Source organism: Embiotoca jacksoni, unplaced genomic scaffold (genome assembly GCF_022577435.1).
Source record: "Embiotoca jacksoni isolate LCO1_2020_lvr unplaced genomic scaffold, fEmbJac1.0.p SCAF_9, whole genome shotgun sequence".
In the NCBI taxonomy this organism is placed as follows: domain Eukaryota; kingdom Metazoa; phylum Chordata; class Actinopteri; family Embiotocidae; genus Embiotoca; species Embiotoca jacksoni.
This window is the reverse complement of record NW_027185447.1, coordinates 18,279,062-18,302,570: the sequence shown is the minus strand read 5'-3', so window position 1 is coordinate 18,302,570 and position 23,509 is coordinate 18,279,062. Positions and strand designations below refer to the sequence as shown.

The 23,509-nt window shown below is 44.1% G+C and overlaps 1 protein-coding gene across 10 annotated transcripts in view; it reads right to left on the bottom strand.

Moving 5' to 3' along the window:
* Positions 1 to 23,509, bottom strand: part of camta1a (calmodulin binding transcription activator 1a) — a 283,560-nt gene that overhangs the window by 9,143 nt on the left and 250,908 nt on the right. For 8 of the 10 annotated variants that reach the window (XM_069141527.1, XM_069141517.1, XM_069141518.1 and 5 more), the window contains 11 exons: positions 22,274 to 22,414; positions 19,303 to 21,620; positions 17,096 to 17,222; positions 16,024 to 16,158; positions 3,487 to 3,698; positions 3,099 to 3,295; positions 2,919 to 2,997; positions 2,461 to 2,809; positions 1,867 to 2,342; positions 996 to 1,174; positions 216 to 459 (listed from right to left, as the gene is read on the bottom strand). In XM_069141527.1, coding sequence (XP_068997628.1) covers positions 216 to 459; positions 996 to 1,174; positions 1,867 to 2,342; positions 2,461 to 2,809; positions 2,919 to 2,997; positions 3,099 to 3,295; positions 3,487 to 3,698; positions 16,024 to 16,158; positions 17,096 to 17,222; positions 19,303 to 21,620; positions 22,274 to 22,414 — 4,457 coding nt within the window. The remainder of the gene's footprint in view (positions 1 to 215; positions 460 to 995; positions 1,175 to 1,866; positions 2,343 to 2,460; positions 2,810 to 2,918; positions 2,998 to 3,098; positions 3,296 to 3,486; positions 3,699 to 16,023; positions 16,159 to 17,095; positions 17,223 to 19,302; positions 21,621 to 22,273; positions 22,415 to 23,509) is intronic. The other 2 variants (XM_069141523.1, XM_069141528.1) reach the window with 1 other exon arrangement.

Genomic DNA, 23,509 nt, shown 5'->3' with positions numbered 1-23,509 from the left:
TTTAGAGATAAAAGATGTTAATAAACCGTATCAAAATCCTGAACCTTACTGCAAAAATCAGAGCTACAATGATTGGAACCACATAAAAAGGAACCCTTCAACATCTCCCCTGAAGCCAAAAACAAATCCATCTATTGACACCACTCCTAATCCTGCAGCCCTGTCAGTGTGGGCAACAGTACACAGCTTATGGCACCTGAGCACCGGGCCTGTACCTTGTACTTGCGGAAGGCAGTTTGGACGAGGCGGGCAGCCTCGTACAGCTCTCTCTGCTCTGGATCTGACAGAGTCAGCTGGGCCAGGTCTCGCTCCACCTTGCTGTTGGAGGCATTGATGAACTCACTCCAGTCAGCTGGGGAAGGGAGCGTCGACCTTTCCAGGGGCCCCTCTCTGAGCGGAGACCCTCCAGGACTCAGGCTGGGGTTGGAAGAGGGGGTCAGGGGTTCATTATACAGAGACCTGAGGAAAGGAGATTACAGAAATCTTTACTTTGTTTCACAACTATTACATATCTTTAGTCTAGGAATGATGCAGATAATCGATATGCATAATGACATAGTTATATACAGTGGATGCAAGAATCAAATTGAAAATATTTTTCTGTTTACATTGAGTGCCAAATTTCCAAGACATATAAAGAAATGTAGCAATTGATGAGAGAGTGAACTTTTTAAGAATAATGCCATCACAGTAAGACTTCAGCCACTGCACCTTTAAAAATAAGTTTTCTCTTTTCTTTTTGACAATCAGTTAATATTCAAGTTTCTCTCAAATGCATGCATGTTTAAACATGTTCTTCATTATGCTTGTTTTTTTCTCTCCATCCATTTTCTCCCATCAAAACAATACTCTTTTTTTGGACAATACCCGGGTGTAATAAAGCAGAGATAAAGGACAAATTACGATGCAGTAGGGGACGACAAGCCGTACACGCGTCCACCAACTGCCTGTGAAATCTGCATATCTGCTATTCTCTGTATCCTGGTGCTGCTTACCGTAGATGTATGATGCTTGGCAGCTGTTCTACATCTCCCAGGTAGTTGGCCAGCCAGTTCATGGTGTTGCTGACCCCTGATGTGTCTAAGGGCACCGAGTCCGCAGCAGTGAAGTTCTCCCTTTTGATTCTCTCCGGCGTTGCTTCGATGATGTGCTCAGCCAGAGTCATCATATTTACCTGTTTTGTTGAGACAAACAAGGAAGACAGAGTTCAGGACTTACCTACTAATCTTCATCACTACATATACGTTTTAAGACTGCCTCTTTGGTGTCTAAACACGGTCTAATCATGCAGATTTAACTGTTTGGCCTAGTGACAAAAATGTTGGTGGGTGGTGCAATAATGATGACAGTGATGTTGTTGGAGGCAAAAATTCTTAACCCAGCACTTCATCTATTGGAGCAGTAGTTACACTGATATGGATGCCTGGAAGAATCCCTGGGTTATTTGAAGTAGATCAATAGAGAGAGTTTATTATGCAGTGATGGTCATCGACAGAGTGCCAGGTTGACTTGGTGTTGAAGGACGACATAAAAGAGGTGGCATGGCACTGTGATTTGAATTTTATTTTGCTACAGTATGCTTCTTAACTAAAAATCGTGTTGCTCTAATGCATGTCATCCATGCCACATCCTCCCTGTGGCAGTGCACGTGCTTTATTTGAAAGTGCACATATTTCCCTTTTTATAAAATGATGTTTTAAATGGAGAATATGTTAAAACTGACATTTTGCTTGATGTTTTATTTTCTTAAATGCATGCATCATGTGGTTGTTGTTTCTGCTACTGCATTGTCCTTACAGCAACGTCAGCATCTAAATAATTAGCTGACCGAGTATGTTTTTTTTTTTTTTTTTTCTCCATTCTCACCTGCAGGTCATCCATCTGTGTGAGACACTCCTGGTTCTCCAGATCCTCCCGATACGATAGCAGTTCCGAATCAGCCATTTCTCTGTCTGCCATCACCAGCATGCCTAACTGTTCCCGCTGACGTAGCCGGTTGACCAGCTTCTCCTTCCCCAGGCTGCTGCCTCCACTGATCCCCAGCGTCTTCCTCCCCAAGCCGCTACTGGAGAAACTCTCTCTGGAGGCCCATCTTGCTGTCCCTGTGCTGCCTCCTGTAGACAGGCCTTTGTCTGAGCTCAGGCCTTCCGAGGACAGGCTTTTAGCGTTAGAGGACAGCTTGTGGAGCTGTTGCTGCTCCAGGCTCAGAGGAACAGACATGGCCTTGTCAGGCCGAGTTTGAAACAGTTCTGGGTTGGGTTTATGTTTTTTAGCTAGAGGGAGGTCTCTTTGTCCCTCGCTGCTGTAGTAGTTGGAGGGCTCTGACCTTGGTCTTCTCAAGTCTGCAAAAAACACAACACATAATAATAAACTGCATAATACATGCAAGACTTAGTTTGTCACACAGTATCAGACGATGAGGGATCTTCCTGTCAGTGATTTTTGTTCGACTGTACCGACCTGGATTGAGGCTGGTGGTGCTGGATGTGGTTGTGGTGGTGGCCGGACATCCTTTCTTGCCGCTGGGTGCCACCACACTGTCATTCGCCCAGCTGACCATCCAGCTGTCTGTGGTGGGGGCGTCGGGGGCTGGGGAGAAAGACATGCGAGTTGTGGGTGGTAGAGGGGCCGGCGGCTGCTGCTCCTCCCTCTGTAGCTGCTCCAGACACTCCGCCAGTTTGGTATGTCCTCTAGAGCGGGCGATTGACAGGGGTAAGCGGCCCAGAGAGTCCGGGATCACTAGGGCACGCCTGTCCCATTTATACAGAACCACCGCAGCCTCCAGGTGACCCAGCGCACACGCCCACATCTGGAAGGAAAACAGATAAACAAGACAAAGCAGGAAAAGTGAAATAGAGCTGATTTGTTTTTTTCCCATTATTGCTCACACTATCTCATGTTAACATCAGCTTTCTTACCAAAGGCGTGCAGGAGAAGTGATCCACATTGAGAGGGTCCACTTCCAACTCCAAATCAATACTATCAGCATGCTTGGTACTGGACAGATGAGAGAAAACAATGAGCTTCTGTTTAGTGCGGTGTACATTGATTACAAACCAGAGCCCCATTAAACAGTTTGTGGAGAAATTCATTCTCACCGCCACTTGATGAGCGTCTGGATGAGGGTGGCGTAGCCCTGGCCCGCAGCCAGGTGGAGGAGTGTCATGCCTCTGAAGGTCTTGGAGTGGATTAAATGTTTGGACTTGGCCCAGCAAGCTCTGCTCATCATCTTCTCACAGACCACCACCACACGGCTCTCGAAGGAACTGCTGGCCTGCGTCTGGCCAGATACACACTCACATACACAAAGGAGGAAATTGTTATTGGTTGTTGTCAGCTTCTTTACAGAGACAAAAAAACCCCGACTGTTACATGTAGTTAAACAGTACATTTGTCAATCAGTGATGACAGAACACAATGTGCTTTCTGTGCTCTGTCACATGGCTTTAAACACAACATATGAGCAGCATGATGTGGCTTTTTTACCTGTGACTGGCTGTTGTTGCCTCCCCCTCCAACTCCTCCACCACCGCCACCGCCTCCTCCTCCTCCTCCTCCTCCTCCTCCCCCTCCTCCCCCTGTTCCTCCCCCAGCTCCACCACTCCCTGCACTGCTCGACTGCTGGTGGCTGGCCATCTCTGCCATCCTCCTCTCCATCTGCTCCAAGCGCTCCAAGATAGACATTCTGAATTGGTTATCTGGGCAAACAGTGGGACACAAGAAGAAGAAGAAGAAGAGCATGTCAGCACACAAGTAGCAGCCAGTGTGAGGGGGAAAAAATGTCTGTGTTTGCTAGTAGCAGCACAAACAACCTTGTATCCTGACAAGACAAATGATCACACAGTATGCACCACAAGCTGCACCAATATGTTGCTCTGAGGAGCATTAAGACTGTCGCAGTGACTTGGGGCTTCATATTGTGAGGCATACAATCAACCACTTAAGAACAAATGCACATGTCTGCTTCTGGGATACTGAAAAGCTGAAGGAAAAGTTGATTTCTTTCAGCTATACACAAGCACACTCACCAGAACCTTCCAGTCATGATTTATCTCTCCAGAATGAGTGAAAACAATAGCACCAATCATTAACTTCATCAAAACAATTGGCTTTACTAAAATAATCTTTCAAGCCTATCAATCATCTACTAATGACTCCCATCACTGAAGTCCTGCCGCCATCTTTCTCACAGCACTCAAACACAGCTCCAGATGACTAATATAGGTTTAAAGATTGGCCAATGCTTAACGTGCCCACCCATTCACACAGAGCTCCAGAGCAGGTGTACAGCTGACGGCCTTCTCCAGCTGATTAAGTACAGCCTATTATGGCCACGGAGTCCCAACCCGCCTCTGTACCTTGCGCCTGTATGGTAGCTGGACTAAGAAGTTGACAGCACAGAATCAATCACAACTTGTACCTATGCAGAGCCCTTGAAAATCCAGTCTTTCCACACATCAAGATGGATTGCAACGCATCAGACTTGAGCGTGTTTACATGCTGTTTAGGAGGCAACTACTACTTTGTCCCCTGTGTCAGTGAGAGTAGTTTTTAACTGGTTGTTTCTGCAAAGGTTTTTTCTATGTCAGAAATATAGGGAAAACTGCATTATTCAAGACCTTAGAGAGGAAAGGGCAGAACAAGTGACTACTATAGACTACTTCAATTGAAACAAACACAAAATAAAACAGCGGTAAATGAAAAATTAAGCAGACTGTAAAATTGCCATACACTGATCACTGCATAAAATTCACTTAAGTAACTAATAAAAAAGTCCACACACTTATATAGACTGAAATTTAAACCTGTTGTGATACATTAATGTAACATTGTAAGATACAAGGCTTACTGAAGCATTAAGGAAATCCCCAACACAAACACGAACCCACACGTAAACAAACAACAAGCACTTGTGAGTATAAGCGTGCGCGTGCAGAAACACACACACGCGCGCACACACACACACACACACAAAGCGTGCTGTGTACAGACAGTGGATTGGGATGGGCACAGAGAGCCCACTGCAGCAGGGAGTATAGAAGACTGCATTAGCATTCCCCATTTAGCCACTATGAGGCCGTTTCTGTGGCAACCTGCTGCGGAGCGGTAACTAGGCGACAGGAACATGGCTGTGTGTGTATGGTCTGCCTGTGTGCTATTGGCTTATTGATGAAGGGGAGGAGAAGGACTCAGTACACCAGCAAAAAAAAAAAAAAAAAAAAAAAAAAATGGAGATGGAGATGGAGATGGAGGCAAACAATGAAGAAATAGAGTCTATAAATCTTTTTCCTGTATACTTGGCCTACTGTCTTTTCTCAGTGTTGATGCCGTAGGCAGGGACCTAATGACTCTAAGTGGGGAGCCTTCACAGCGCGACCCGGTGACATTTGCGCTTTACGGTATCTTGGCAGTCACAGCTGTAGGCTCCACAGAGAGCTAATGTCACAGGGAGACCTCCTGCATGCCACTGTAAAAGAGGTCAAGTAACTTCTGAACAGAAAAGCATACTGTCACTGGGAAATTACTGCTCTCGGTGACAATATGCTGCACTGTGAACAATGGAGTGAAAGGACAACAATGTGGTCGCTGACTTTGACTCCTGTGAATGCTGTAGAGTCCCTACTGTAAGCAAGCGTGCTGTCAGATCAGCAGATCACTCTCATATCACTGCTTCTTACTATGTGGGATCCAACCTGACCAATTCACATGACGACTTGTGGAGGCTAGTCAGGTCAGGAGTCATACGCCTGTTCTAGACTGAGCTCCTGTGTCAGGAGGGGAGTCAGCGGGTTGAGACAAGTCACAGCCCTACAACCTTCCTTGGTACAAGGCTACGCTCTTCCCTTTCAGTCTGGCTGACATGTGGGGAGAGACATGGACAGAGAGATGGAGACAGAGAGAGAGAGAGAGAGAGAGAAAGAGAGAGACAGAGAGAGAGAGAGAGAGAGAGAGAGAGAGAGAGAGAGAGAAAGGGGGATAGTTAGCAGTAGGCTGACATGTCTTTGTTCAGACCCAGTGCTGCAGTGTGCTGCAGTGCAGATGATGTCATTTCCACCTGCTGCCTGCTGCTCCAAATGCGATGCACGTCCACTGCAGAGGGAGGATGGGGGTAGAGATGAGTGGGTGGGGGAGAGGGAGGAGACCGAGAAGGTGAGCAGCCAAACAGCTCTCTGACAACACGGTGACGTTGTCAGCGCCCTCCCCCTCTCTGGTTTACTCCCTTGTGACAGTGTGTGGCAGCAGACGTGGTCACTCGCACACATTTAGGGCAGACTGTGATTTTAAAATGTAACTGGGTGCAAAACTGAGGCAGACCCATCAATATATTAAAGAATTTAAATGAATAATGTTTGGTCAATGAAAGTGTGAAAATACAGCTGTCCTGATACATGCAAGTCTTCCAAAGGCAGGCTCAGTTTCGGAGGGTGAGTCCCATTCCCTCTCTTGTAAAGTATCATGGTGCTGTACTCCCCTTGTTAACTTTGCCCCTTTCAAATTGGATCTGAAAAATCTAAAAGCATAGAGAGACCTCTTCACTGCCTCAATAAAAAACCTACACTGATTTTCTCACTCTGTCTCACACCTCTATACACCTGAACTAATTTCTGGTGTGGGCTATCCTGTGGAGTGCAAAGTGTTATCAAGTGAGGGTTGTTTTAATGAGAACAGCTAAAAGAGTTTAGAGTGAAGGGTCGGACGGTCCGTTACACAACACAAGAGTGTGCTTTTTGAAAATTACAGTGAATATGCTGCTAAATGATGACTTGACTCGTCTCTGCTTAAAAGTGAGAGGAAAACCTCTCAGCTTTGGGACGAAAGCCTTGACAAGATGGGAAAATACCACACAACAGGTCTTTTAATCGAGTGACAGGGACAAAAAAAACAACAAAAAAGGTATTCAGCTTTTATGACCGATAACCCAAATGAGTAATTTTGCCACTTGCCTTGGGACTAATGCTCATTAGAATAAATTACTAATGTTGGCATCGTGGGACCCAGCAGACAGGAGCCTGTGACCTGGTCCTGTAATATAGATTAAAAAAGCTCCATCGGGGAAAGTCACAAGTCTACTGTGGGAAATGTCTGTAATTCATAGGAACCATAGCAAGTGCTGTAAGATATTTTCTGCATGTTAAAAACAAGTAGCTGATCTCTGCGGAGTCAGTAATGTTCCTTAGTTTGTTATGACAGTTGTGTGTCACTGCGGCTTTGCTGTTGCTTCTTATTAGCTTCTCCCAAAGGACACTCATGTCCTCTGAGACAAGCAGGGAGCAGAGGACCTGTAAAATGTGTCCTGGGTTTCAATCCAAACAACGTCAAAGGCCTGCCCCATGTCATCTATCTCATCTCTGGGACACGGCAGCGGCTCCTCGTGAGACAGGTTGATGTACTCAGGGATAAGGGGAAGGAAGGACAAGGCTGCTCATTGAGACACAGTGGAACACAGTGGGAGTGAGAACAGCCTGGAGGAAGGAAGAAGCCAGCAGGAGAGATTACAGTAAGGACAGGACAAGGGTGAAGTTAGATGAGAGGACAGGAGGAGGGTGATAGAGAAGGGTAGAAAAAGAGAGGGGAGCGAAAAGGGGGCAGGAATCAGAGGACACGACAGGACAGAGGTCGGTCAAAGAGACAGGCTGGAGAATTCAGTGGTTGGGTCAAGGTAGAGGACGGCGAAAGGCAGCTTATCTGTCCCCAATATGAAATGTCAAGGATGAAGAGAACTAATACCGGAGCCTCAGTGTCTTGAAAACATCTTATTGCTTGTGCACACACTAAAACACCTTTTATTTATGTACCTATTATGCTTATATATAATAAAAACCCACAGCACAAGAAAATAATATACACTGAAAGTCACAATTATGCTCGCACTATTTGTTTTTCTAACTTCAGATCAATAACACGTCTTTAATCGTGTTCGTAAGCGTAAGTCACACTCAACTTTTATCCTTAGAAAGGGCTTACAGGGTTATTCATATCGTGGACTTCTAATAAGACTGGAGGAGGACATCTTTAATCCCCACTTCTCAACCTCTGGCTCTGTTCATGCCAATCAAGTTTAGTGCTGGACCTCATTATCTCTCTGCAGCCAGTCAAATTCTCACATGTAACCCAGCGGAAAGACCAGAGGCCAGGCTGCCTCCGGGTGTCTGTGGGAGCTGATGGACAGGGGCTGGTATTTGTGACCATGCAGAGGAAGGGGCCGGGCCATCTGGCAGCAGCCCTCGCAGCTGGAACACACGGCTGTGTGTCGCTCAAAGGCAGCCTGTACTTCGATATAGTGCAGGGACTTATTGTGGTTTTGTTCTATTGTTATTTCCTTGCTTTTAATTCTTGTTAGAAGAGAATATAAGAAGATTTAACTGTTCAAAGAATGTAATGTGTGTAAGACTGTATGTTGTACAATCTGTTACTATGGCATCAAATCTATTGAGGATGCCACCCATCCATCTGCTGTGCTGCTTATACTGTTCAGGGTCATAAGGCGGGGCGAGAGACAGGTTGTCAATCCATCACAAAGGTTAACACACAACGAACAGACAAATGCAATCCCAATCACACTTCGAGGTAAATTAGAGATTCAAATTGACTTAACCTGTTAGTCTCGACTGTTATAAGAAGCTGAAACACCTGGATGAAACCTCTCAGACAGGTAGCAAATAAAATCTCCCCGCACAAAAAAAAAAAGACCAGAATCATAGAGAAGCAGTTTTAATTTTTCTTTCTATTACTCAGCTGTAAAGCATGTTTGGTTTTCTGTCTGTCAGGTAATTGATCATGCTTTGTATGCCCTCTCCCTCAACCCAGAATCCTTCTCTCAGTGGACAAAAGTTATTGTAGCTTTACAGGTCTTTCTTACATTAGTATGCAACACCAACAATAGAAATCTCTCACAGACAAGGCAACCGGCTCTGATGTCAACAATTTAATTTCATGACTACAAATAAATGTTAAGTAGCCAGAAACCTCTATCACTGTTAAACCTATTTTGCAGTACATACATTTAAAAAAAAAAAAAAAATAGTACCAGATTTTTAAAATAGTAATATTATGAATTATTATGTTCTGACAATTCTGCCTCCACTATTTCCACACAGAAATAATTTACTCTCAACTACCGAATACAGTAGTTTAACACTGCAAACAAAGGTCACAAGGCTTCAATGCAGCTCTTAACCTGCTGGCAGTTGTCCAGCTATATAGGTCAATATAAGTACGGCCTGAAAGCAGAATAGACACAGTATGTCACATTGAAGGTAAAATGCCAAGAGTGCACACAATAGGGATTTATTGTCATCGGCTATCACACTAATAGGGTGATTCTATATCAGCTTTTTGTCTCTGAAAGTAGGGTAGTTTGATTTTTTTTTTAAATTTTTTTTTATAGGGGCTCAGTTGATACCCTAACAAGCACATTTCATTGGCTTTTTATTTGCATAAGCAACAATACACGGCTGGACACTTCAGCTGCAGGCACAAGTGCAAATGAGAGATGAGTAGAGAAATAATTTCAAAGATGAATCAATTTGATATAAAACACCACGACCCAAGAGACAGGACTTCGCCAAAGCTTTCCATTATTAGTAAGAAAGTACAATTAGTCTACGTGCATTCACATAAATTCTGAGATTCTTCTAGGCTTTCTTTAAATCTCTATCAACACTGTACTTACAATCATAGCTCAGCCTTTTGTCACATACTAGAATCCTACCCATGATTTATTATGATGTAGCTACAATTGTAATTTAAAACTTCTGACAGACAGGAGAATGAGCAGAGATCAGAGACAGAAAAATGAGACTTGGAAGACATAAGATCTTGGTATGATTTATGAATAATACTTGGTTTGAGTCTACGTACAGTATATTAATTACCCCTTTTTTTTTTAAAAAAAATTTTGGTCTTCTGACAACACAGGCATCCACCTGCACAGCACAAACAGGGACTGAACCTGAGACTGATCCACAAATTAAAATAAAAATTCTCAATACGAAATAGCCAAGAAACCCCCCCAAAAAGAGACGAAAGCTTTTTATCACAGATGTGGACTGCATAATTAATATTTCAGAACAGAGCACTGACATATTTTGATTCATGCATAATATAATGTAACCTAATGAAAACCACAAACTACAGCTTGAAAACTCACCAAAAACTTCACTCTACTGTACTGTGACAGTATCATTAGAAACCACACATGATATGCTTCACAAAGGAGGAATTCATTGCATAAAGATTATACTGGGTTGCATCAGATTATACAGGTGTTTATCTCATCTTCCCACTACGTGTTAGATTTAAAAGGACTGTACTGTAAGGTCAAATAAATTAGTATTATTACTGTAAGAAATAAAGAAAATAATACCAAAAAAAAAATCAAATTAATCAGATTAAGGGAGGTCAATAACAGTGAGGCTGCCTTAATTGGGGTCATTCCTAATTATTTGGGAATCTTGAACTGAGGCACATAAATAGCGAGGAATTATTCCCCCTCCCAAAATGATGGTTTCTCTTTAATAGTTCCTATCCCTTTAAAACTTTTGTCTGGGGTGATCTATCACCTCCAGGTGTAAGCATTCCCACGTCACTGCCGCTGTTACTAGTACTACTACTGTTATTGCTCCTTTTATTAATACTACAGGTAGTGCATCAAGAGCTACAGTAACACAGTTGCCTGTAAAATTACATAATACTTATGCTACTCCAGACATGATATTAGACACTTACACTTCATCTGCTATCACAGTATTTCTGACCTTAATACTAACATTTAGACATTTTATATCAAAAAGATAAAATTATGATAAAGGGAACAAAACTTCGGCAAAAGTAATGTTATCAATATTAATATTACTCCTCTGCAACATACGGCACAACTAACATTTGTTACTATTGCTAACATTGCTATTAATGGCTTAACTAAGAAATGTTTTGTGCAACTACAGCCTACTTGAAATCATTTGAGATATAAGTGGCCAGAGAAAAAAAAACGTTAGTTTTTATTACCTCTATATATGCATATGCATTGGGCTTGTGCAAAACATGAAAGGCACTGCATGTGGTGATTCATCCAAACACTTTGCCACATTGGTCTCTCTCTCAGCTCTTTCAACAGGCTAAAGTATGGGCGATGCATGTCGTCCTCCGCATGGAATATAGGGAAAGTCAAAAACTTTACTGAGGAGCAACAGGTAGGTAAATGTATATCTGGAATTCTCTCACTTATATGGGAAGCTCTCAACCGCAACAAAGTTTGAAGTGGAGTTCATATAAAATCGCTGTTCATCGGTCTGTGGTGCTGAAACGCTACTGTAGCAACGTACAGTGTACCCCCCCCCCCCCTCCTCCACCACCCCCATATGTCCATGCCGTTGATAAGGTCAGCCCTGAATCTGAACTATGAAACAACAGCGTTAAGTCTTGTCCACCGACAACACTAAACCCCGGTAACCTCAGCAGCACTCGGGGGATGCGACAATCCTCCAATGCGCTAGACTGGAGCAACTACGCTCAACAACACGTGAAACAGCATGCACCAGCCTGGGACACGGAGAGCTGCGAGTTCAGACCAAAACACACTAAAACTGTCAAGAAAGAGCGCAAACTGAAAGCGCCCGGGCTCGACAGAACAGAAGCGCTACAAGAAAACGTCCTTTTCCCATTAAAAACACCAGAAAAGGAAATCATGTTTTTTTTTTTGTTTTTTTTAATCTCCGAATGCGTCTCGAGTCGTCTCTCAACACGTCCAAGCACGAGTCGTGAGTCAGGAGTTGGCTACACTGTGAACGTCCAACTCCACCGTGCGCTGCAATGAGGCAGAGTCACATGAAACACTTGGAAAGCATGTGGCCAAAACACACGATTTCTTCCAAACTCCCCCTTACAGCACAGAAAAGAGCGCCGGACACGAGAACTGAAGCATGCGGGGCGCGTTCAAAGAAACGTGGAACTTCTTTCTGGCATGAGTTACACAAGAAACGCACAGAATAGAAAAGCAGCCCAACAACACAAACACAACCACAACACAGCACAGCACTACAGCCATAGGTTGAGCTGAACACTTCTAACCTTCTATTTTATTTTCCATTGGTAGAGTCCACCTCAAAGCCCCCCCACCAAAAAAAATACAGCCCCTTTGTCTTTTAGGAAATGCAGGTGTCATTCACTGGCATCCTGACCCAAAAGAAGTCCAACCAAAGCTGCATTTCACTCAACGTGCCGGACTACTGCATGATGCTACACGGAGGGAAAATAAAAATATATATCCTTGGTGTAGACTGAATCTCAATCTCAACACAGCACTCGTCAACAATAGAACAAAGTGAGGGAAGAGAGCGACGTGAGGAGAGAGAGAGGGAGAGAGGGAGAGGGAGAGAGGGAGGGAGGGAGGGAGGGAGAGAGGAAGACCGCTCACTACTCTTCTTCCTCTAAAATCCCCCTCCTCCTCTTCACTTGTTTCACCCCTCACACACACATGCACACTTTTCCCAGTGTTTCTAGTAGTCGCTGCTATCCCAGCCTGCAGTAAAATGACAAAATACCACTGCGAGGAAAAACGTTGCGCGCACGTGCCGCCGGTAAACAGACGCCCTAATTCCCGTTCGTTCGTCGCCTCGTGCACGAGCCGTGTCCTGCTCCCAAAAGCTCGTTTGTTATATTATTTGTCACTATTATTATTATATATTTTTTTTTTGGACTATCTTTACACATGATATTCGAAAACAGGTCCAGCCACGACTCTCCTCGACGCGTGTGAATTCGGTTCACGGAGTCTCTCCCGCACTGGAGAAAGTCGGTAACAACCGTTCAAAAACACGCCTGGATTCGTTTTCTCCCAGTTTAACAGCCCGCCTGAATCTAAATCTTGCTGTTTGCAGTAGTTTAACCATGTTTACCCAAACACGCCCACTCCTCCGCTCCTGCATTGTGTGTGCGGTCTGCCGTTTTGTCATGCCGGTGGAGTTAGGCTCAGACTCGGTGCTGCTACGCTCCCTTGAACACTTAACGGTCTGTATGCCGCTATGCGGGGCTGTAATTTGGCAGCTCCCAGCCGAACCTCTCCCGGTTCGGGTCGTGGGATCAGAGCTCAGGGACTCGTGGGGCGACGACGAGCGCTCTGCAGCTCCGACAGCTTTTCTGTCCTGCCCATGGCTCCGTACCTGCAGTGCTGCAGAGAAAAGCGCCCCTTCCCCCACTCTGCATTATGACAAATCAAGGCAGGCAGGCAGCTGTGCCATTAGCACATCATAGCACAGTTAGTCTTCCACGGGAGAACAAACTCACAAAGCTGTACGGCACACCGCTGCGGACTCAGACTAAATATTGCACGTATGGGCAGCAGCCTATAGCTATTCTTGGTTAATCAGGCGACTGACCACAAGCTTGACAAGGCAACAGGGATCTTGACACATTAGTGTTTTGGAAACGGGTAACTAAATGCTTGTCATTATCCCGTTAAATGTGCAGCGCTTTCTTGCTTAGTCTGCTGTACTTTGAATACTGTGTGGACATTATCGATGGGAAGAGTAGCCTATAATTACATCCTGCCCTACTTCTCAAATAAGTTATATGGTCAAGCCATCACTGAGGAGGAAATCGTTTTCCCCTGTGATTACAGGAGCAAACAATGCCCCACAGATCCAAACATTTACTTAAAAAAAAAAAAAAAATAGTATTTTTCCTGAAGCTCGCCAGAAGCCTCGGCTGGATCCTGGAGCTAAAATAATTTCTTAGTAATAATCCATCATGTGTGTGATTGGCACACTTCAGCATTTCAACAGAAGTAATCCTTTTTTTTTTTTTTTTTTTTTTTTTTTTTGAGGGGTGGGTGGGTGGAGGGTGGAGGGTGGGAGGTGCACGACTCAACATCTCCCCTCATTCTGCCACGTTCAGGTGCACACAGACACTCACCTGGTGCCACATCAGTTTGACATACTTTTACCTAATTTGCATACATAAGGAAACACCGCCATGCACTATATGTTATATAATTGTAAAATGGCACACAGGGTTACTGTTATGTAATAATTTGACTTTGGAAAATGCTGCCAACACCCTTTTTTTTGGGGGGTATTTTTCTAATAACTGTAAGTAGAAATAATTTATCAGTTGCTGTATAGAAGTGAGCTGAAATCCAGCCAAACTGTACAAGTAAAAAAAAAATCCCAATGCAGTCAGTGATGTTTGTTGATCACTATATCTATTTGAAGAAGACACAGCCGTGTCTTTGTCTTCTTCAAATAGACAACGCAGACTACAATGAAACAGACAGCAAGAGATGGCAGGCAAGGGGTTAATGTAAGTAAGGTAATAGGGTGGGCTGTGTTTTCCCTGAGACAGTCAGCTCCTCCTTAACTGGTTCTGTGAATGGGCCAGTGAGGCAGTAGGGTATGAATGGCGGAGGGATCCACTGGTGCTGCCATGTATGAGAGCTGCAGCTCTCGATTACTCACTCCCCCTCAAGCGCCGTCTGCAATGCAGCTGTCCTGTGAGCCTGTGCTTCACCATGCCCTACTTTATCCTGTCAATGCTCAAACACTGCAGCAATACTTCTCCCAGCAGCACACACACTCATAAACAAACACACAATGACTTACAGTCTCATCACAATCATGGTGAACATGGCAACAGTTTTCCTGAGTCACAGACTTAACTCGACTTTACACACAATGGAAAACTGCCAGCCCTGCAGCATCTATTTTTATATGTAGGAAGCCTGTAAGGGGCTCACACATAGCAATCATAATTCATCATAACTTGCAAATTACTCATATAAACCAATGTCCAAATCCAGCATTGAATTTGAGCTGCTGTAAACACAAATAGCCCTCTTAGTGGCCACAAATATAAGCAACATGAAACAATGAGGATATATCTAAATGTAATTAAAGGAAGCTTTAAATGTGACATGTGAAAATGTTTTGCAAGTGTTTCATTTACATTTATGACAGACAACAAAGTGAAGTGGAAATGTCACACTCAATACATATAAACACATCACAGTTAACACTTAAATCAGTTTGTTTTTGGTAACATTAAGTGGTTCTGTGTAGTTGGGTTAAAATCAGTGTCATATTGTTAATAGGAATATTTTTCCAATATTAATATACTTGAAAATATATAAATATTATGCTAAGTAACAATTTTTATCTTCAAATAATTCAGTTCAGTTCAATTCCTTAGTTTTAGTAAGTGCAGTAACTTCAGTTAGAAATTAGAATGAATGATTCATTTTTAAACAGCAGAGTTTTATTTTGCAAGATAATAACAAAAGTGGACAAATTCAAATATTTTACTTTTAACCGGCTGTATTGCCAACAAAAGGAACTCTTCCCAAATCCATGACAATGAGGTGAAAGTTTTTGATGGTTCTCCTTTAAAAACATCCTAAATATACTTCATTGGAAGCAGCCAACTCAGTGACATTTACCTTCAAGGATCAAAGATTCAGCATCAAGTTAAACAGAAGACTATATATACAACTCTCTACCTTTTTGTTATTGTTCTAATTCTATTACTGTCATTCTGAAATACAAGCTCAAACAGTATAAATCCAAAACAGATTTCAATCCAAGATTAATATTTAAGCAGCTGAAACATTCAACAACAAACCATTTAAGAATGGCCACTAATCTATGAGTTAAACGGCCAATTTCATTGCTAAAAACACTGTTAATGACATGTTATTACTACCTATGTAGATACATAGTTGTGTAAAATCCCAATGTATCTTTTGATAGTTTCCGAAGCATTTAAAGTCTTACATACTTGCTTGGCACTACTAAGCCAAAGCAAATGAATGTGTAGGTCGTGAAAAAGTGGATTAAAGTAACGCAAGCGAGATGATTTGCATTGCATAATGCTCCAGAACATCATTAATCAAAATTAACAAAGCCACAGCAGATTTGGAGAGCCAGATAGAAGAATTAGAAGTGGGAGAGGAGCGCATAGCGAGAAAATCTCAGACGACAGAGAGTCATCGCAACAGAACCAGAGCAAATCCAGAACCGAGAGGAGACATACCATCTAGAGAGAGCCAGTCGTGCTGAGATGATGGCAGTGAAGGAAGAGCGCGGGCCTTGTACTCAAACACCACCGAGTTGGAGATGATCTGGTTACTGACAGCCACCTGTAGCGTCACCAGACCTGTGTCATGAGCTGCGGAGGGAGAGGATCATGAGAGATCTGGGCATGAACAGCAATATTACACGGTCAGATTTACTCATCATCAGTAATAATCAGGTCTATTTCTGATGCATTTCTTCACTTGGTGTAAACAACAACAACAACAACATTTAGGGCTTAAGCTACATTATTGCATTTACTTGTGCAAACATCTTTTAGCATGCTGGTTTCTTACTGCTGGCGTTGCTGGTAAGGGCTCTCTGATATTTGATAGATTTATAGTGGTTTTACAAACTTCACATTTGGCTTTTTTTTACCGTCTATTTTATGTCCCCCAGTCTTTGAATTCATCATTTTGTAGCCAAAGCTCTTGAAATTTACATTTTCCCAGCTTGTTTGTTTTCTTAACAGGTACAAGAAAAGGCACATCTTTCCTGAAGTGCCTGCCACTTGTTGACGAATGGAAAGGGGATAAAACCTCTCACGCAACAATGAAAACATGTTAAATAATGTGTGCAAAAAAAAAAGGCTACATGGAAAATATTATATTTTGACAAATGGCAATTAAAATTTAAACAAGCAAAATTCCCTGATAGTCCATGACTTGTCCCAAACAATGATCAAATTCCCTGACTTTCCCTGTCTGGAAAAGAGTTTTTTCTCTGACATTCCCTGACCCGTGGGAACCCTGACTCTATTACTTCAAACGAATAAATGTGAAATATGATCAATTCAAGAATATCCTTTTTACTAATAAATACAAAAGCCCACACCACCTTCACCCAAAATAACAAAAAAATATGAAAAATGTATCTTTGCTAATAACTTAGCCAAGAAGCTGAGACTGCTCCAAAACAAGTAAAAAGCAATACGCAAGCAGCTACTCTGATGGCTCATGAATCTTGTGAAAGTGAAACCTCCCCTTTAAGATCTCTTTTTGTGACTGTATGTAATCTTTGTCCTGTCTTACCTGGGCAGTAGCAGCGCAGCACCCCGGGCTGGATGAGAGAAGCTGGGACTGAGATCTGGTCAAACAGGCAGCTGTAGTTTGAACCGGCCTCTTGCCAGGGCCCGGTGATCAGCACCTTTACTCCACCCTGAAAAACCAGGACAGATGCAAAAAACGTATAACACATCTGCCGAGTCAGGTTCAAGTGTTCCTGACAAAATCTTGTTACCCTGCCCTCTAGAGTGAAAAGATAAAAATTACACCGGGTGAAGAAAGCAGCTTCTTTGTACTGATCTCTGCTGCCATCATGTGGATAACTACCTTCATGTCCCTTCAGCCGTTCTTCTAAAACACTCAACCAACACTGCATTTAATATTGTACCACCCTCCAGAGGTGCAAGGAGGGCATTACTGCTGACAATATAATTGTAATACTGACAACACTGTGAAGTATATAGCCAGGGAGTGGGAGAAGGTGGTGGGGATTGGTACCCAACAGGACATCTACAAATATTTAATTGACATAATGTTTGTCTGCTTGTCAAACTTTTCTTGTTTTTGTATGTTACATTTACATTTCAAACATTTAGCTGACGATAGATGCATTTTTCCAGACCAATTCACTGAAAGCCACACTTACATTTAGCTTCCTATGACTAGTCGTGTATTCTTCAAATTCAAAATCCTTCTAAAGCATTAGCGTACCAGTTTGGTGCTGAATGGGGAGCCCTGGGAATAATGTAGCTAAAGATGCTCTTCCCATTATAAACACCAAAAAGAACCAAGCATGCCTGCCTTATCCAAAGTCTTTATCAAAACTCGCCATTTTAAGCCCGTGGGTTGCTGCTCAAAGGCTATTGTTGTTGTTGTTTCCTGTTGAGACGGTTCTTTTTAAAACAGGTAGTGGAAGAGGAGGTGAATGTCGACTGAAATGACCAGTGGCAAGATTAAACCAACAGTCTGCATCTGGTGAATCATAGCAAAAATAGAGAGAACTTCTCCACTCCCTTAATTCTTATTAAATAAATTACTACCTATTTAATAACTAACAATTATTTGACATGGACGTCCTGTGCTCATTCACTGCTTTTGATTTTGAAAAGTTTAAAATGTATTTTTCTCTTCAGTAAAGTTCTATATGAATTCCACTTGAATCATGATGAAAAAAAACACATTAAGTACTTCTACATTTTGTGTAATTCTAATAAAGCCATGTTTACAACTGCAATACATATAGTAGCTATCGATATAGACATACATCAGTCTCGCAGTATGTTTTTCAACCCTCAGTAGTGTCTCCAGCTTATGAAGCTTTTTGCTGTGAGCACACATTAATAGCGAATAGCAACCAGGATGATTTTATCAGCACTTTTCTGACCTTCGTGAGAATTCAGCGAGTAAATCAAACTGAAACTGCAAATGTGAAAGGGACAAAAATAGGATTTTGAAAAGTGAGCGGGGACATGTCCGCCTCTAACCCTGTGGAAAATAAGTCAAGGGTACAAATGACATAATTCAAGCTGACCAGAGCAGCAGTTGTTCATAAGCAAAGCTTACAGGGGTGATGTTTGATGATGTTTGGTGATGATGTTTCATCATTAATGAAAGCCAAAGACTGAGTAACCCGTTTTTTTAATGCTCTTACATCAGAGAAGCTTAGAAACATGTTATTTATTTATTTATTTTATCTTAAATCGACATTTCCTCTGTGTGGTAACTTTTCTTTGGGTATGTAAAATATTACAATAATGATCATTTTCGCTGTGTTAGGACTTCAAGCAAGAAACTAAAACAATTTTTTTTTGAAAATGAACAATTTATACATGAATCATGTTTGAATAAACCTCATTATTCTTATAGTTAATGCAAAGTTTTGATTCATAATTTACAGAGCAGGCAGATTGGTTTATAATTAGTAAGGCTGGCTGCCACCTCAATTTGCACTTTATCTAAACTTTGTGGAAAGAGAAGTTCATTAAATATTCATTAAATAATCCTGAGATTCTACAATTTTTACAAAGACAGTCTAATTTACCTTTTGTTTGTATTTATTTATTATGTTTCATTTTTATTTTATCATTTGCCTTTGTTTGTGGGCTACACTTCACCATTTTAACAAATTGTATATTTAAAATGCAGTTGACAAATCTGTTGAATGGATATCATTTGCTAATTAGACTGGTACATAAACAACAAACAACAAAAAAACACAGAGCCATATAACTCACCTCAGGGTAGGACCACTCCGGGGAGTAGTCGGTGACCATGAAGAGCCGGCCGGTGGCCTGAAGCATCCCCAGAGCCCCCTGAGCGACAGCTGCCGACACCACCTCTGCTACATTCATATAGGACAATGAGCCCGGCTCTCCTGTGGTCCCTCCTGCTCCGGCCCCTCCACTGAGAGACTGGGGGCTGCAGCAGGATTGAAGGCAGAGCTCTGATGGGCTGTAGCCAGAGCCCCTGGCCCCTCCATCTTCCTGGCCCTGCTGGGGGGCCCCACCAGCTGCATTCTGATTATCAGAGCTGTGAGATGTGACGAGCTGGTGAGCATATAGGGCCCCTCCAGCTGACATGGTGGTTCCACTGCCATCCACTGAGATGAAGTCATTGATGAGGTCAGAGAACTGGTTTCCAAAAGAGATGTCAAAGTGGTCCAGACTGATCTCCATGCCCGTCCCTGCGGCTCCTCCGTTACTGGCTGCTCCACCCAGGCCCTGGTGGCCCCCGACAGCGTTGTAGAGTCCCTGCACCATGCTCGTGCCTTGGAGGAGAGGCTGTAGCTGCTGTTGCTGCTGGGTGCGGTTGTTGCCATCACTGTTGTTGTTTCCGTTATGAATTGCTACGCCTTCACCTGTACCTCCTGTCCCTCCTCCGCCACTATCCGAGCCCTGCTGCAGATAGTGCTCTGCTCCCCCTCCCTCTCCGTTTCCTGCCCCACAGGCCTGGATGTGATCTCCTGGCTTCAGTAGACCCTCAGCTCCATTCTCCGTAGCTCCAGCCTGAGCTGAATTCACACTGCCTGGTTGCTCTAGACCAACCACCTCCTCGTGCTCAGTGCCCAGCCCAGGAAAGGTCCCCTGGTACTGGAGCAGCTGGAGAGAGCCAGCGTGGCCGGGCCCCTCTGCGGGTGAGCCTCCATTGCAGTTGGCCCTGTGCTGGGTCTGATGGGCCTGATGGTGGTGATGAAGGTGGCCATTGCTGCCGGGGGAGTCCGTTTTCACCACCTGTAGCCCCATATACGCTCCAGAATCATGGGAGTTGTGCTCCATCAGATGTGTTTTCTGGCCCATGCTGGGCCTCCCCTGCTGAGTCTGGCTGTTCTGAGATGCGTCCTGGAGGAAGAAGTTGGGGGAACGGCTCTGGTGTTGCATGTGAGGACTGGAAATGGCCTGACCGTAGCTCACTGTGGTCGCGTTGGAAGTATAGTCTTGCTTGGCATCAATGGCACTGAAATCCATCTGCTCCAAGGTAGTGCTGGGACTCAGACCCCCGCCAGAAGGAAGAAGGGTGCCTGCAGCGGTCAGACTGAGGCTACCCTGACCTGAACCAGCACCAGATGACACAGACACCCCGCTGCCACAGTTCACTACTGGCCCCACCTGGTAGCCGCTCTCCTTGGCCAGCTGCTGCTCAAAGGATGTGTCTTCCGTCTTGATGTTCTTTACGAGAGCTGAGTTGAAGGTGTAGCCGTTGTCCGACATGGTGGGGGAGCGCTGCAGACTGCCGTTGCTGTTACTGCTGCCGCCAGAGGAAGAGGAAGTTGAGGAGGAGTTTCCCTCTGTCTTCATTGCACTGCCTCCGTAGGTCTGGCCCTGTTTGGGGTTGTTCAGGAAGCAGTCGGGGTCAAAGTTCATATTGGTCTCTGGGATCTTGAGGGCTCCAGAGTCCAGACTGCTGGAGAGCACCAGTTCTTCAGACACCCCGGCCGCAGACAACATGGTCAGACTGTCTCCTGCCGTGGTAGTCCCAGGTTCCCCTACTCCTCCGCTCGGGAAGGCAAATTTGTGACGATCGGAGGTCACAGACAGCACCAAGCCCTGCGAAGTGGTATCTCCACCCATCAGGTGAGTGTTGGGACCCCCGGTAGGAGACATGCTGTAGACGGGGTCTCCAGTGACCTCAGACATAAAGACACTCTGGGACAGACCAGACATGACGGACGCCACGTGGCTCATCCCCGTCACCACCGGGCTGTCAGCCATGTCCGGGTCGCTGTTGAGGCCGCTGCTGATGGAGACGGGGGAGTTCTGCGTGGTGTCGGGGACCTCGACCTGGTTGGTGGACGACACCTCTGTGCTGTTCTGGTGCAGCAGGACAGGCTTGTGGACTTTGCCGTTGCGTTTCTCCCTGGTGCTGCCCCCTCCTCCGCCCCCCCCGGAGCTCTTGCCTCCGCCGTGGGCGCTGTGCTCGGTCTTCCCCTCCGACACATCGTTGTTCTGCACCTCGGAGTGGGCGCTGCTGTAGCCGCCTGAGCGGGGGTCCACTTTCGGGGAGATGATGCGGTGTTTGGCGCTGTTGCATTTGTGGTGTACGCTGCTCCCTGCACCTATAGGGGGGCAAAAAAAAAGCAAAAGAAATTGGAGATTTGGTTGGGCGAGGAAAGGGGGGAAAAAAGAAGAGACAAATATATTCTATTGATTTCCATAAAAGTTGGGAAACACTACTGTTCAATAACACAGACAAAGATGGATTACTGGTTTGTTTTTGTATTTATAAGTTTGTGACGGATTATTTTCTCTTCGTGGTGAAAAAAACTAGGCTTCTCTTAAATATACAGTCAGTGAAGTGTATGAGAAGTTTTGCATGGCTTGTTACCTTAAGATATACAAATACAATTGGGGGTTATTCAGAGTACATTGTCTACATATCAGTAAATGTTTGCTCTGTACATTCTTTTCCTGAAGAAAAGTTTTGTGAAATAATACAGCTGAAAAAAAATCTGATTGATTGGCATAAAATTTGAGAACAGCTGGGCTGTTTGAGATATAACCCTGACACAGATATCAGTAAACAAAACATAATGAGCCAATAACCCTGACGCTAGATGTCACTACAAATCACCTACCAATAAAAGACCTCAACAACCCTCTCTGATGTACCATAAACTAAAATTGCATCTTTATGGCCTTTTTGCTTCTCAGTGAATGTTTCCTGTTCTCTCTCTTTATAATAGACTCCTCCCCCTCCACTAGCCCTTACCCAGGGTGCCCGTGCAGAGGCAGTTGTGAGTCCGGGGAGGTGGCTTAGTTTGGTGGCTGTCCAGAATCTGTTGCACTAGCTGCTCCACTGAGAAGCCAGAGCTGCTGTTCCCATTGCTGCAAGTCCACTTGATGCCATGAACTGCCGGGAGAGAGGAGGAGACAGAGATGTCAGCCAGCCCAACAGACCACCAGCCACGCCAACCCCCCGCCCCACCCACTGCCCTCCCTGTCTCCCTGCCAGAAAATCCTCTTGCTGCTCACTGGACATCTCTCTCAAAAGTCACCATGGTAATGCAGAGAAATTCATATTTTAGATTTTCCCTGAAGGGAAACAAACAATCCACTGACTGGCCAAGGGGTATAATGGTGTTGTAATTCCATTATTTAAGTGGTCTCACCTTTGGTTTCATACTTGTTCTGATAACGATCGATCACCACACTGTCTATCATGTCTCCTCTTCACACTGAAATAACTCTAAACCTCTCCTCTTTCTGTGTGACTTGTTTCCTTCATTAGTAAAATAAATCTTCAATACTAAGGTGCTAATAAAGATTTGCTTTTCTCTGGTATCCCTTTCCTCACAATGTCAAGCTTTCTGTATCGGAATGCTCGTCTCTGTTGTGCCTCTTTCCCTTCCACGTGCTAGTGTTTGTTGCTACTCCGTGACATTGCCTCTTTGACTGCTGATGAAGGTGACAGTGAGCTCAATCTTCCACTCTCTCCGCCCTCACCCCGACCTATGACTCTGTTCTGGCAGGAAAATGCCTCTGGGGAGGAACATCACCTGACTACTGCTGCTGCTGGATCTGCTGCTGCACCGAGGGGAAGAAGAGAGGCTTTCTCCGGCAAAAGCTCCACTCCCTGCCTCAATCACACCTCGCTAGCAACTCCTAATACTTTTCATCGCTCCACTTGTCAAGCAGCTACCACTTCAGATGAGACAGATAGTGGTTTCAGTGGCTGTAAGGTGGTGGGAGACACCATTGAGTGCTGCAGCACTCGGGCTCTCAACCGGGAAAAAAGGTAATATTTCAGAAGTGAAGCATATTTAGACTATCAAACAACATCAAACCAGCTTTAATTCAAGTTCCCTACACTTCAGCACCTCCTTTAGTTAAATATGCAAGAGAGAGAGATATAAAGAGAGATTTAGAGCATGTAAGAAAAACAGCGAGAATTTGCTTAGTGCATGTCTGTTTGCACTTGAGATAAAAGGACATGGAAACAGCGTGC